Source organism: Mesoplodon bidens (assembly GCF_964165515.1).
Source record: "Mesoplodon bidens genome assembly, contig: HAP1_SCAFFOLD_951, whole genome shotgun sequence".
Classification (NCBI taxonomy): domain Eukaryota; kingdom Metazoa; phylum Chordata; class Mammalia; order Artiodactyla; family Ziphiidae; genus Mesoplodon; species Mesoplodon bidens.
In genome coordinates this window covers 47,957-63,964 of record NW_027672160.1, presented here as the reverse complement: position 1 = coordinate 63,964, position 16,008 = coordinate 47,957, and the positions used below count along the sequence as shown (strand labels likewise).

General features: G+C 49.0%; 1 protein-coding gene across 1 annotated transcript; it reads right to left on the bottom strand.

The window, feature by feature from the left end:
• Positions 1–405: 405 nt before the first annotated feature.
• LOC308610528 (BCL-6 corepressor-like) lies at positions 406–8,233 on the bottom strand (the record flags this gene model as incomplete). The annotated part of the gene is made up of 4 exons (XM_081259626.1): positions 7,738–8,233; positions 6,367–6,553; positions 811–931; positions 406–415 (listed from the first exon to the last, which is right to left on the bottom strand). Exons 1-4 carry the CDS (start codon positions 8,215–8,217, stop codon positions 406–408), a joined length of 798 nt encoding a protein of 265 aa, XP_081115752.1. The 5' UTR covers positions 8,218–8,233.
• Between the last annotated feature and the right edge of the window lie 7,775 nt (positions 8,234–16,008).

Genomic DNA, 16,008 nt, shown 5'->3' with positions numbered 1-16,008 from the left:
CCCGTGCGTGCCTTGTTCATTGTCACTGCATTTAAGGGACTCCTCCAACCAGCTGCTGTTGCTTTTGGCCTCTGCCCTTTTCCTGCCAGGTTTCTCTTCGGAGATGCTATTGCCCTGGGGGGTGACCGCAGGCTGAACCGCCTGGGTCACTTCCTTCCTGCCCTGCCGGCCAGGTTTGCTCTCTGCTCCCGCCGTTCTCTAAGGTGCAGCAAGCGGCGCTGCTTTCTGGGATGGAGCCCTGTTAATTCAATGCACACCTCAGGTTGGTCAGCTCACTATAATGTGGCTCTTCTAAGTGGTTAGAGGAACTGTTTGTCATTTCCCTCTCAGGCCAGTCAGCTAATGGAGAAATAACTACAAATTAATGAAGAAGCCCCCCAGGGCGGTGGGGGGGAACAAACTGTCTTACACATCACTAACAGGGGTGGGGGAGGGGAGGGGTGTGGTCACTGTGTTGGCTGGAACTTGTCACCAAGTCTCGGGAGGGGGCCTATTTGCCTTTGGCCACCTTTGGGCTCCAGCCCCGCCACCTGGCTTTGTGGGGGTGGGGAGTGGGATGGGGTTGGGGGGTGGGGAGGTGTGAGTGGCTCCCCCCAGGGATCCAGGGTGGGACTGGAACTTTCCACTGCTCCGCTCCAGGACTTCCGTAGGGTGCCCTGCGGGCCCGAAGCCAAACCGAGCTCACCTTTGGAGACCCGTCTCCGCTTGGCTTTCAGCAGAGAGTCCTCCGGGAGCACAGTGGTCTCAGTGTGGTTCCTATTGCCAGACACCTGGCGCTTTCTGTTCAGCCGGAGGGTGGGGCTGCGTGACGCGTCCGGGGCCGCCTGGTCGGCGGGGGATTCTCTGGGGGGCTCCGTGTCCATGTCCTCAGGAAGATCACTGTCTTCTGGGGCTTCAAAGCGGTCAGGTTTGCTTCCATCATAACACTCCCCTAGGGGAGGGGAGACAACCCGGAAAGGAGGGAACAAAGGTCACCAGGAGCAGGCAGGACCCCCACGCCCAAGGCAATCTGCTACCAACAGACCACCCCACTTTGGAGACCAGGGGCCTCACACGCCGGAAGCACAAAACCCTCAGAAAGACGTCCCAAAGGAAGGACAGCTGAACACAACCAGCAAAGAAAGCAGAAAATGAGGCGCGTAGCCCACTCACAATCCATCCTTCAAGGGTCAAGGTGAGGCATCTACACCATCCGTCTATAGGCATGTGAGATCACTCCCTAACTGCTTAACTCTCCAAGGTGGCTTACTTTTAAAGGGGGGGTGAGTGACCTCACAGTAAGATCCAACCAATCAGGGCAGAGCTACAACGGGGGGTGAGTGAACTCACAGTAAGATCCAACCAATCAGGGCAGAGCTACAAATGACTATGGAAACAGCTGCTAGTCAACAAAAAAGGCTGATGTCATCAAGAGACCAAATAGCCCCCAACTGCTATCTATACAGACATAGCACCAATGTTCACTTGGGTCAGCAGGGGCGAGGGTGAAGAAAAAGGGTAGGGAAAGAATGGTGGGAGGCTGGGAAGCTGGGGAGACCAAGGCAAGAGGAGCCTGGCAAAGGGAAAGGAAAGGCTTCCTGGTGCACACACAAGGGTCAAGGGCAATTTCAAAGAACTCAACCAGATTGCTACAAGTCCGTCTGTCCTCTTTCCACACCCGTGGGGGGAAAGCATTTCACTGCCATCGAGGGGCTGCTCCTATTTCCTGTCTAGGAAGAAGGCCCACAGTGACACCAGTCACCCACCTGGCACGTCTCCACGCCTTCCTTCCCAGGCAACAAGCATCTAAGGACATTTCAAAGACAAGACTCCAACCCCCTTCGTGGGGGTGGGGTGGGGGGGTGCGGCGGGCAGGGCTGAAGTACTCACACCTCAGCTCCGCCTGTGTTGCTCCTGCCCCCTCTGCTCAATCTAGCATCCACTTGGGGCTTTTCCTCCAATCACCCCAGCCTAACATCACTCCTCACTTTTGCTCTAGCCAAAGAAACAGTTCAACTGCTTTGCTAGTCACATTGTTTCTAACACACAAATAATTCCATAATGATCACTGTGCTGGTAAAGAGTTCCCCGAAGATGACCCTGTGTCCATCACCGGCCGGGGGTGGGGGTGGGTGTATGAGTTTCGTATTTCGTTAACACCTGAGCTAAGCTCCCACAGCCCGTTTTTCTAGATGAAATCATGGACACACCCCTCACATGCTGCTCGCATTCCTCCTCCTCTCCCTAGACCACTTCAAGTATCACTCCCACTTCTGCTCAGCAGGCTGGTCCCCTGATCAGTCTCTCTTGGGGGCATTCCCAGCATTTAATGGCAGCCAGTTGTGGGGATGAACCTCACCCTGGCCTGGGCTAGCCTGACCTGTGTTCTCAATGGTGGAACACACTTAGCTTTTCTCCAAGGGTATCCCAAGGTGGGAGAGATCCCCATCTACTCTTGCCGGAATGGTGGAATCACCCCAACCGCGAGGGTCTCCTGCCATGGCAGCAGGAGAAACCCCAAACTCCTGGCCTGTGCTTACGGGTGATGCAGCCCAGGCTACCGCAGGCCCGGTGAAGACAGCGTGCTGCAACTCTCACTCGGGCTGCTCTGTGACCCTCTTAAACACTCGGGCAGGAATGGCGCCGCTTTACAACTCGGCCCCCTTCACTTGTAAAGTGGGAATGTTACTGCTAGCCTCCCTCCAGGGTGGGCTTCATAATCACGGGCCGGGCTCAGCACAGAGAAAGGCTGGAAAAATCCCTTTAACCAAAAGATGCCAAGACTTTCAGACCAGCCTGAATCTCAGGCCTGAAATGTAGGAAATTTTAAGAGGTGAGCCCTGCTGGTTACACCATTGGACTTCTCTGGTCCAATCAGCCTTCCCTAAAAGCTCCGTGGGAGGGGATCCATGGAGGAATGGAAGGGCTACCTTAAGAACCCCCATGTCCAAGTTGAAAGTTTCTTTTTCCAAACTAGGTCCATCCACCCTTCCCCCAACCCCGGAGCCTTTTAGGGCAAAGATCTCAATTCCCCTCAGCTAAGGCCCCCCAAGACCTTACGCTAGTGTGACCTTACCCAGGCCAGTAATAACCCTGAAGGACACCCACCCCGACTGCCCAAGATGCCCATGGCCACCAGCTATGGGGTAGAGGCTCCGTGTCACTTGGAGCTTCTCAAAGACTGTTCTAACCACGACCCACAGGAGGATGACCCTTGAGGGCAAAGGAGTTGGGGAGATAAATAGATACACGGGAATCCTAACCATCAGGCTTTGCCATCATTGCTACTTTTGGCCCTTCTAAAAGTGGGAAGCCATGTGCCCTTGGTCACCCAGTCTAAGCAAGATGTGAACGTGGTCCCTGCAGCATGGTCCGATGACTCACAGCACGTATATCCCAAATTCATTATGGTTGTACCATAGCATCACCTCACAGAAGCATCACCACAGCAACATTTACAAGTCACTGTGGCAACAAAGCACCCTCACCACTGTTGAGCCATGCCCAGTGAGGCCTAAACAAGGTGAGAGGGTTCTGAGTCGCTGCAAGGCTCCCCAGGATTAAAATCCCCTTCTCTGTAGCTTAACTATAATAGCACCTCCAGTCAGGGCTAACCTTGTTCAAAGTTACACCCGCTACACAAGGAGTGCAGGGATCTCTGTTCCAAAGTAGTTTACAAACGTGCAAGTGCTCAGCTGGAAGAGAAGTTCCCTGAGCAAAGAAGTTTCATGAAGCCCCTTGACTGAGCCTTCCTCCAGCTCCTGGCCAGGCACTGCCACTGAGCAGGACCTAGGCCTGTCCCAGCCAAGTGGTTCACAAGGGAGATGGTTACTCCAAGTTTAAGAAGGAAGGGACCAATGCCTCCTTGCCCCGCCCCATCTTCAAATGCCACTGAGGGTTCCTAGTGATGAACTTCCAAGTCTGAGGAACCTCCAAACTCATTTGGTGAACTTCCAAAATAAAAATTTCACTCAGCCACCCATGTGATCATAAAGAATAAATGAGTATGTCGGCCACTGTGTTTTCAAGTTAATTCCTTTTTTGAAACAACCCCTAGCAACAAGATGCACCCGCGCCAGGACAACCAGGGCCGTGCAAACAGCACCCACCACCTTAGAAGCTCCTGGGCCCTCCATGGGTAGGGGCTGCCTCAGAAGGGGGAAGGCATCTTGAAGGCGTCCTGGACCCTCTCTGGGACCCCTGCCCACCCCAAATCCCCGCCCCAGCTCCCATGTGCTCACAGCTCGGCTCTCGGCCACACTGACACCCATGAGAAGGGCCTGAGCCCATATCAGCTGAAGACGTGATGGCCCAAGAACAAGAAGGCCCGTTCATATCCAGCTGAATGGAATGAACACCTACCTGCTGGGCCTTGGACGTGGAGGCCGCAGTAAGAACAGTGGCCCCTTCAGGTGACCTTTCCTGACCAGCTATTTACAAACCCCACGTCTCTACAAGACAGAGGGTGGGTGGGGAACCCACCTCCATTGCCCCAACCTTTCAAACGGAGCCCCTCACCTTCCCCAACCCTTCTCCTGCCCTCCCATGGTGGCCATTCATGGCTCACTGGGCCACGTCCCGGGTGCTCCAGGAAGAGACCCGTCGGTCGGTCTGAGATTGGAGGCAGGCGGTGGGGGGAGGGGGCTTTCGGAATCATCTGGGGCTCAGACCCTGCTCCCCATCAGCCACACCGAGTTCTCGTCTCCACGCTCAGCAGGAAAGACTGGGAAGGACGCACACTAACGTCTCTGGGAAGAAGGGCGGGTGAGGCCACTGAGACATGAAGGGCAGCGGCCACCCTGGGTTTGGCCACGTTGCTGGAGAAAAGGGCGAGAAGACTCGAGGCCGGTTAACTGCCCGCTCCCTTCCTCCAGCCTCCCACACCGTCCACCCCCAACAGGCAGATCCCCTCCTCAGAAAAGTGCATCCCCGTGAACTTGGCCTTGCCCACTTTTACCACATCTCTCTGAGAAACTTCCCCAGGAGCTGAGTTATGAGGCCACTCAGGAGGGTAAGGGCTGCGTGTCAGCTGTGAACACAGGCAAGGAGGGAGGCCTTCTTGCTGCTTCGCTCCAGGGTGGCCTGGACCCTCCGTTTTTCATTCCAATCCCGAGGGGGAGGAGCTCGGAATCGTCTACTCCAGGCACATCAAGAGCCCCATCCCTCGGGTAAGGCCGCCACTGACTAGCCCCAGAAATCCCCTTCTACGGGAGCCACGTAGGACAAACCGGTCCCGGTGTGGCTTACCCAGAACCCTGGCCACAGGCCTTTCTCTGACCCCAAAGATGAGCTGGGGGAGGGCAGTGCTCCAAGCAGCAGAGAGAAGCACACGCTGCTGCTGACCACAATTTGCCTGAACTGCATCAGGCACCCACGACCTAAGCGTGCGGGCGAACGCCGACCCTACGACTGGGTCCAAGGGCCTGGGCCTCCCAAACGTGCCCACCACCCCCGACTGTCCCGTCTCAGGAGGATTTCATGCCCACCCTGTCCTCGACGTTCACCGAGGTGCCCTCACTCACCTTCACCGGTGAGATTTCTGGGGTCCAGAGCAGGCTGCAGGCCACAAGCACGCACACGGAAGAAAGCGGGAGAAAGACCTCCACTTGCTGCCAACGCATCTCATTAGCCCAGGAAGTCTCGAGGGCCAAGCCTGAAGTCAACCCCAGTGGGGGAGCAGCTGATGGGACCGCAGAGTGTGACTCGAGGCCAACACTAGCTTTCTCTCCAGTTCGGCCTCCAGAACAGAACACACCCGTCTGGTGGGAAGAACGGCCTCGTTGATCCCACGGCCTTGGAGCGTGGTGTCAGCTCCTCATGACTGTAAACGAGCCTCCACAGAACAGAATGATGCTCATCTCTCTGGGGCCTTCATCAGCCCTCATCGCACTTGAACGAAACCTCTGCCTCTGGAGGGAGAATCCGAGTACCCTCCACTCCCTACCACAGGAGACTGTCACTCTGGAGGGTCTGGCTCTGGCTGCAAGTGCCATTCCACTGCTACCAAAAACCCGTGTCCGTACCTGCTACAAAACAGAACACATACCTGCTACGCCGGAGGTCCTGCACTGCCATTCCTCTGCTCTACTGTATCAGACTATGACTAACTACAGGACTAGCATTGCTCCGGAAAAAGGAGACGCGTGCCAGGGAACAGCATTTCATAGGTGCTTCACTCCTGGATGCCGCAACGCTCCAAAGGACAACCAGCCTTGCAATCCACAGCTGGGAAGGGTGGCCAGAGCAGCCCGTTCTCCGAACAGCCAGCACCCAGACGCTGGGCCGTCGGAAGCGTACTGGTTCCTCTCACCTCCCTCGGCACTGGGAGAGGAACCGCCCTGTTCCCACTGACGTGGTACCACACGCGAGCCGCCTGGGTTCACTTACATCTCTCACTGTCGTTCTGGTTGGCAATGGCCTCCTCCGGGGCGACCGACTTTGGCTTTTTGTCCTGACTTCCTTTCAGCCTTTCCCAGTCAGCGGGGCTGAATTTGCGCACCTCGGAGTCTTTGGTCGTGGGGTGGCCACCTTCTCGCTCTTTCATCTCCAACTCTGAGAAGCGCATCACTGCACGCTACAAAGAGAACGGAGATGGAAAAAAGACACACCTTACCACCAAAGCTATTTCACTGCCCTTACCTTAAAGGAAGGTATCTTCAAAGAAAAGTTTGCCCAAAACCAACCACAATTTATGATACAACTGAGATATTTTAAAATTGAATGATAAAAACGGAAGAGTGTCTATGTGTAACTAGTCACACACTCTTTCTTCGTAAAGCCATATGTATGTAGATATATATGTGGTGTGTATGTAAAGCCATACATACACTGTGGCATACAGACAGACATTCTCTTTCGAAGGTAAATAAAACAAAACAAAAACACAATGCAAAGAAAGCGAAACAAAAACACAACAGAAAAGAAAACAAATGCACAGTGAATAAAGACGACCATGGCCCACAAACTTCCCTTTGTATATTTGGAAATGAAATTTAACTCAAAAGGTTTATGGAAGATTCTAGTAATAAAAATTTGAAGAATTGACCTCACAGTAAGCAGCGGGTAGACATAAAATACTGTCCTCTTGTAATCCTTCCATCTATGTAATTAAAATCGGCACTCAATGGATCATTTAGATAACTTCATCCATTTTTATAAGCATAAACCAATTTTTTTCTTAACATTGCAAAACAATTTGGCTTTATTTGTCTTTTAATTAAAAGTAAAATATCTTAAGGAAATTCCTATACAACATCTATCATTCACTAGCAAGTTAAATACATACTCTATCCCTTTAAGCAAGGTTTGTGTTTTTGTTTTGTTTGTTTGTTTGTTTTTTGGGTGGAAAAAAAAATTGCACGAATCTCACAGACATGCGGCCGCTACACACCTCCACCAAGTATCACGTAAGGCATTCTAAGCAGCGCTTTTAGGTATATTTGTTAACGTACAGTAACGGCAGAGAAATCAAAGCGATTGATAGGTAAATGTCATGCAGTCTTTTAGACATCCTTCGCAATAATTAAAACTTCCGTTATCAGCATTCGAGTGGAGTTCGCTTAAAATCTACAGAATAACTTCAAGTATCCACTTATGTCCCCTTACTGGACACATTTCAAACATTTAAATTATCCTAAGCTTCATTAACCAAATCAGCCCAGTGTCCTGCCCTATCATACCCCCGGCCCCCTCCTCTTCACACATTAAAAAAACCTGACAACTGGTCAGGCTCCTGAAATTCGGGTGGTGGGGGCTCACCTGCAATGCCCGCTCCTCCCGGCTGAGCTGACGGGAGTCTGCGTACAGTCCGGTAGCGACACACTTGAACCGGTCACCCACGTAACCAGCGGAGTTTGCGATTCTCTTTGCCAGCTTAGATGGCTTCGGTTTCAGAACTTTGCCATCGGTTGATCCTGCCTCGTCAGCTCCGTCTTTGGTGTAGGTGGGGGTGACGTCCACACTCGGTGGGGCACTGCCCACGCAAAATGGTTTGGGATCCTCTTGGGTTTTCCCGAACGTGACCGCAGAGCCGTCGCTCCCCAGGGTCGGCTCCAGGAATGCAGTCGAGACCGGCGTCACCAGGTTCTCCTTGTTGGTTACCGCTGGAACATTCTCCTTGCTTAAGCCGGAAACTGGCTGGCCCGGAGCCTGTTTGAAAGTATAGGCTTCGTGGAAGTCACTGATGCACCCCAACTCCTCTCTCAGGGCAATGAAATCCCGGTGTGGCTGTAGGGCCATATTTTACTTTTTTATTTTTTAATATGTGTTCACATGTTTCCATAAAGGATCCAAGGTGGCCCATAACGTAAGGACACACAATATTAGCTTTAAAAAAACATGGAAAAAAAAAAAAAAAGGGAAATCATGATCCTGGAAATGGGTTGCATCCTTTTAAGGGGTGAGAATAACAGAATGAGTGAGCCAAAGATTTGGGAAAGGATCTCACATTTCCAAACGTCCAAATCTTAAAATTGCACCAAGTGGGAATGTAGCTGTGGCAGTATTAACCTGAGAGAGCTCTATGATCGTTGTCTTTACTCATCACTTGGTTGCAAGGTTCTAAATGACAGGGTAAGTGAAGGAGGGCAAGTAGACAGATAAGAGTCATTTCCTGATTCTCAAAAGAAGGGGCATCACCTAGGGAAGGGGACTGCAAAATCCTACAGGAATCCTCTTCATATACTAAATTTTCTAGGTGGCAAAAGTATCTCCTTTGACCCTAGCAGCCAGATGGAACTTAGAAAAGTAGTGAAAAGCTACTCAACTGAATGCAAGTCATATGACTAGGAGCATGTCAGTGAAAAGTTCAAGGGAAGATGCTGTGGAAGAGCAGTTCACCTTGTGGTTGAGCGTCCTCAGAACGTGCAATGGGAGGTGCAGTACCTGCTCTGTCTCACAGGGACCCTCCAACCTCTAAATGCATCTTTCCTGGGAAGCTGAATTCAAAAACTCAATTTTAAAAAAAGGTAGGGCTTCCCTGGTGGCGCAGTGGTTGAGAGTCCGCCAGCCGATGCAGGGGACACGGGTTCGTGCCCCGGTCCGGGAAGATCCCACATGCCACGGAGCGGCTGGGCCCGTGAGCCACGGCCACCGAGCCTGCGCGTCCGGAGCCTGTGCTCCGCAATGGGAGAGGCCACAACAGTGAGAGGCCCGCGTACCACAATAAATAAATAAATAAATAAATTAATTAAAAAAAGATAAAAGTCTCTAGTAGAGAAATTGTATCAGAGCCTAGTATTAAGAGCTGTAGAGCCACAAGTTTCCCATGATACGGCCTTAGCAGAGGCTGTTAAGGCAGTGACAGAAAATTTGTACCGAGGGAAATAGCAGAAGAGTTTGCCTACAATTCACGAAAATGATCCCTGCACTTGGCCTGAAGGAAATCAGCAAAATTTGTAACAGCTTGTGTATTTGTATGCGGGATGGAGAACGAGTTTAATTTTTTAATTTCTCTGAATTATCACGTAAGATTCAGAAGATGCTCTCTCTGCCTAGAAGCCACCCCACTGGGATAACTATACCTACGGAGTGCCTTTGCCTATGACTCCTACTTGCTAACAGACTGGCAGCCTGGCCCCAGGGCCTGGTCGCTGCTCCCAGTGCAATGGTGGATATGGTGTCAACGGTTGCAAAATCAAAGCCCCTTACATCCTCTCCATGCCTCGGTCCCACCCCCCACCCCACTCACCATTGATGTTCAGGAAGGGGAAGGTGTCCTGGATGGGAACGTGGTGCTGTGACTGGTCCAGCTCACCTTCCTCATCTTCTTCATCCACACCATTATCTTTCTCATCCCAAGGAGCAGATCCAGTGGATCCTACCCGAGAAACACACACACACACACACAAAGGTCAAAAGTGAGGCGCTCACGTTGCACTGTCATCCCTGCAGCTGACCCACTGTTCAAGCTAGGCACTGCCAGCACAGAGGTTCCTTGGGTTCAGTGTGAACCCTCAATGCCAAAGAGTGGGAACCAAGGGTGTTCACCCCACTCCCAGCTCCTCCTACGGAGCCCCAGTGCAAGCTCTCATCCCCTCCCCTATCCAGGAGCTGCACACCCTACTCCCTTCTCCTAGAAACCTTTTAATTCCTACTCTAAACCCCTTTCTACACATTCGCATCCCTTCTAAGGACCCAAGGAGCACGGCTTCTCTCCTTTATAAGCTTACTGTGAAGACAGACCCTTCCCTCATGGCAGAGCCTCACTAGATTCACTGGAGGTCAAGTCTAAATTATCTGGCTCTTAGTCGGAACTGGCTCAACATTGAGTAAATATAGGGATCAGGTGGTATTCTCCTAGGAAAAATACCATACAAATTAAATGATCACTTACCCATCATTTATAAAGAGAACTTAATAGCCTTCGTAATGTCATGGCAATTGATTCTTAGAACAGCCTTTGAAATACGCAGGAAAGATGAGAACCCAGATTTTATAGTGGAAGAAACTGACGCTCAAAACGTTGAATGACTTGATTCAATGTCCCACAAGTAGTGAAATGGAAAGACCGAGGTTTATAACTCAGACCTTCTAAGTTTTAAGCCCTCCTTCTTCTAAACTACCTGGCCTCTCTTCTCAGTGTTGAGTCCCAAGAGAAGTTATTTTTTATAGAACTCAATACCCCCTCTTCTTTCTAATGCTTTACTGTTCCACTGGGTGGGCAGGAAGACTGTGCTGAGTTTATATCTTTTGTTCTCTGGGTTCTTTCTAGGGACAGCATTTCTTGCTTTATTTACCAGTCTTCAACTTTGTAAGCGAGGCGACTTTCAAGTCGACTATCGCTTTAAGGGTCCAGCCCGGAACCTGGCACACTGTCCACCTTCTCCCCAGCAGCTGGGGCCTCACCTGGGTTAATGATAGAGCCCTGGGGCTGGGGGATGTCACACACTTGATATATCTTCACGGGGTTCATGGGCACCTCCTTGGTGCCGTCGTACATCAGGTTGAATTCCCTGCTCTTATTGAGCGCACAGCGGAGCTGGGCCTTCCATTTAGCTGGGTCGGGGTCGTCCACCCCTTCCTGGTACTTCCCCTGTCTCCACAGCCCAGGCCTGAGGGATAGGAAACTGCAGTGAGTGCCTGCTTGTTGCCCAGAAACACTGGAAAGTGTGCCCGCCCTCCCTCATACAGACACAGATACACACAGCCCTGCCTGACCGCCCCATCACCCCAACTCCAATTTACAGAGACTGCAGCAGAAAACACCACGCTGGGGACCAGGCAAGGCAGGGCCTGAGACAAATTCAGCCAAATGCAAATACAGTATTTTAAAAAGAGGAGCCTCATCTCAAGTGCTTGTGCCAGCATCATCTGTCAAGACTACAATGGCCTTAATGAAGGGTTGAAAATAAAGAAAAATCTGGAACACGTATACACCAAAATACTAATGGCAACTTTTGGATAGCAAGATTTCAGGTAATTTTGTTTTGTTTGGCTTGCCTTATTTGTTTTTCACATGAATTGCTTATATAATAAGAAGAGAAAGGGAGGTGGCGTATGATATGAAGAATTTAGGCTTGCAGTTCCCTCTCCCTTCAGTCTTTAACCTGATGCACAAATAACTGTTGAAACCAAGTACCTTTAGGAGTAGCAGCCCATAGGAGGGCAGGAAGCACGCTCTGGGGGTTCAGCTGGCCTCAGTGCGAGGCTGAGGGCCTCAAGTCCTAATAAACTCACACCACCTGCCTTTCCCTGCTTCCTCAAACTCCCACATTGGGAACATTTTGCTGGGAACACCAGTGGCTGGTGGCCTGGGCCAAAACCAGTGGGGCCCCGCCTCTCTGGTTTTCAATTTCCAGGTCTAACAGGCATCTATGTGTCTGTTCACGGGATATCAGCCCTCCCCCACTGTTAACGTATCTCAGATGTCTACACTTTCTTCAGGGCTGTGACGTATGTGCTGGTGCAGAAAAGGGGGATGTCTTTTGCAGAGGACTCAAGATCAAGAGAACGAGATGGACCGGCCAGACTGCTCCCACTTGATGTTAGGAAGATAAGGTGGCCATGTAGTTAGAATTCTGCAGCGGAACATAGCCTATAGAGTCTATGGGTTTGTGGATCCACAACTTTTATTTTTTCAGTAATGCCAACCAAGCTCGTAAGAGACTGACATATAATCCAGAATGCCAGTCTACTCGTTTTCAAAGGGGGATAAAGCTGGTCAGTGACCAGCATGGTTAAGTCCAATAACCTGGACATAACCATGTATGATCTCAACCAGTAACTCCTGTATCTGGTTTCTAATGACAATTCCAAGAACATAAGACCCACTCAACATTTAAATCCAAATTTTCAGATGACTCCAAAGCTAAATGGAAATGATTTGATATTGAACTCTAAATCTGCATTATCTAGACTATCTCTTACCCAGTTGGGTAACCCAGAAGCGACAGTAAAAGGCTCCTGCTTTCCCAAAAATCACAGGGCGTAAAAATGAAAAGCACTGGAAAGGCAAGACCCCCAGTGAATTTGCAAAGCTGCTCTTGTGTCTTTTTCTTTGTGACCTTGAAGCCAGGAGAAATTCTAAAAATACAAATGTATTCATTTTTAAAACTTGACTTTACTGACTATTGTTCAGACCCCCAAGCCTACAAAAATAATTTTAGTTTTTTTAAAATGCTCCCTCTTCAGACTATACTACAAAGCTACAGTAATCAAGACAGTGTGGTACTGGCACAAAAACAGAAAGATAGATCAATGGAACAGGATAGAAAGCCCAGAGATAAACCCACACACATATGCTCAACTTATCTTTGATAAAGGAGGCAGGAATGTACAGTGGAGAAAGGAAAGCCTCTTCAATAAGTGGTGCTGGGAAAACTGGACAGGGACATGTAGAAGTATGAGATTAGATCATTCCCTAATACAATACACAAAAATAAGCTCAAAATGGATTAAAGACCTAAATATAAGGCCAGAAACTATCAAACTCTTAGAGGAAAACATAGGCAGAACACTCTATGACATAAATCACAGCAAGATCCTTTTGGACCCACCTCCTAGAGAAATGGAAATAAAAACAAAGATAAACAAATGGGACCGAATGAAACTTCAAAGCTTTTGCACAGCAAAGGAAACCATAAACAAGACCAAAAGACAACCCTCAGAATGGGAGAAAATATTTGCAAATGAAGCAACTGACAAAGGATTAATCTCCAAAATTTATAAACAGCTCATGCAGCTCAATAGCAAAAAAACAAACAACCCAATCCAAAAATGGGCAGAAGACTTAAATAGGCATTTCTCCAAAGAAGATATACAGACTGCCAACAAACACATGAAAGAATGCTCAACATCATTAATCATTAGAGAAATGCAAATCAAAACTACAATGAGATATCATCTCACACCAGTCAGAGTGGCCATCATCAAGAAATCTAGAAACAATAAATGCTGGAGAGGGTGTGGAGAAAAGGGAACACTCTTGCACTGCTGGTGGGAATGTGAATTGGTACAGCCACTATGGAGAACAGTATGGAGGTTCCTTAAAAAACTACAAATAGAACTACCATATGACCCAGCAATCCCACTACTAGGCATATACCCTGAGAAAACCATAATTCAAAAAGAGACATGTACCAAAATGTTCATTGCAGCTCTATTCACAATAGCCCGGAGATGGAAATAACCTAAGTGTCCATCATCGGATGAATGGATAAAGAAGATGTGGCACATATATACAACAGAATATTACTCAGCCATAAAAAGAAACGAAACTGAGCTATTTGTAATGAGGTGGATAGACCTAGAGTCTGTCATACAGTGTGAAGTAAGTCAGAAAGAGAAAGACAAATACCGTATGCTAACACATATATATGGAATTTTTAAAAAATGTCATGAAGAACCTAGGGGTAAAACGGGAATAAAGACACAAACCTACTTGAGAATGGACTTGAGGATATGGGGAGGGGGAAGGGTAAGCTGTGACAAAGGGAAAGAGAGGCATGGACATATATACACTACCAAATGTAAGGTAGATAGATAGTGGGAAGCAGCCGCAGAGCACAGGGAGATCAGCTCGGTGCTTTGTGACCGCCTGGAGGGGTGGGATGGGGAGGGTGGGAGGGAGGGAGATGCATGAGGGAAGGGATGTGGGAACAGATGTATATGTGTAACTGATTCACTTTGTTATAAAGCAGAAACTAATAAAAATAAATGAATAAATAAATAAATAAATAAAATACAAAAAATACAAAAATAAAAATGCTCCCTGCCTCAAAGGAGTTTACAATCCCTTAAAGGAGACAGATGAGTCAATAGATCAGAAATATAGATACTATGTGAACACCAGTAACACTGCCTAATCCATAAAGAGTCGGGAGGTAGGTATGGTTGGCCAAGTTTATCAGAATTTATGATTCTAGGGCTGAATCTTGAACATGGGTAGAAGTTAACCAGGTGAGAAGTGTGGGTCAAGATACTCTAAGCAGAAGAAGCTTTATGGGCAAAGGCAGAGGCTGAAAAGCACAGTGCTTAGGGGACCTACAAGCAGTTCAGCTTGCGTGGAGGCAGCATGAGATGCAAGTCTGGGCTTGTAAGTAGGAACCATGCCAAGGAGTTTGGACCTGATTCTTAGAACACTGAGAACCACTGAGAGATTTAAGCAGGTTGTGATGGGATCAGATTTAAGTTTTAGAAAGAACCCTCTAGCTGCAGGACTGAAAAGGGTTTGGAGGGAGGCAAGGCATGAAGATAACACATAGTCTCTATATAAACCATATAATAGTGTCACTAGGGTCTGAACTAAGGAGGTGGCGGTAGGGATAGAGGATACAGGTAACGAAGGAGCCGTTAAAGACGCTGACTTGACAGAGCTTGATGATGAACTGAGTCCTTGAAGAAGGTGAGAGAGAAATCAAGGATGATTCCCTGGTTTAGGGTTTGGGAGACTGGGTGGGGGGTGATGCTGGCCACTGAGATAGGAGCAGGTTTAGAAAGATGATTTCCCTTTGGAAATGTCGGAGTTCAAATGCCTGTGGAAGGCCTAGGGGAGGATGCCCAGCATGCCCAGGGCAGTTTTTTATCCCCACTCACCTCTCACATCACCTGAGGGACTCTCCCTGCCTGCCTCCAGCCTGGACGAAGGTCCACCAGATTACGGACATCTCTGCCCTGTGGGCAAGGACCAATTTCTTTTCATTTCTGTATCCCTGCTCAGGCTTTAGCACACAGTAGGTCAATGTGTATTTGTTGAATTGCCTCAAATTTACAGAAATACACTTCTTGGGGAATGAATAAGTTGCTATTACGGATGGAAGACCAGGAAAACAGCTATGAGCAGAAGGCCAAGGAGACACTGCAGAAAGTGCTGGAGGAGAAAATGCGTGCAGAACAGCAACTGCAGAGCAAACAGGTGTGGGGATGCTCCATAATCCTTGGGGCTGGGAACCCTGGGGCAGTCTGGGTGGCAAGGGAGCCAGCTGCACAACTCCCTGGAACCCCCAAGGCACCACCCTCTCCTCTGATCTCCCTCAGCGGTCCCTGGCCCTGGCCGAGCACAAGTGTGAAGAGTGGAAGAGCCAGTACGAGAGCCACCCCCAGCATGCAACTGTCCCCTACCCTGCCAGCCCAGTAATCATGAACGCCGTCTTCCTTCTCTTTTTTACAATGTGGTACATATGGATTTTTTTTGAATGAGATTTAACCAGCTTTTAAACCTTTCTTCTTTCTAACAATATCAGTACTCTCTGACTCTCCAAATGCGCCTTTTCAAGTTGATTTAATTTATGGAAACATCACCCTTCATACTTTCCCTTTCTTTTTTAAGCTTCCCCATGGTAGTGTAATGTAGTAGAAGGAGATTTGGCCTGGGAGTTTGGACACCAGGGTTCTAGCGGCAGTAACCCACAGTTACACACGTTATATTATTAAAGAAAAAAGTAACTTACAGAAATGTATGAGGCCATTATGCACATACACACAAATATATATTCACTCATATATCCATAAAAAAGTAGTCTGGAAGGTTCTATAAAATGTTAAAGGTGTTCATCCCACGGTGGAGGAGATATACGTTAACTATATTACCCT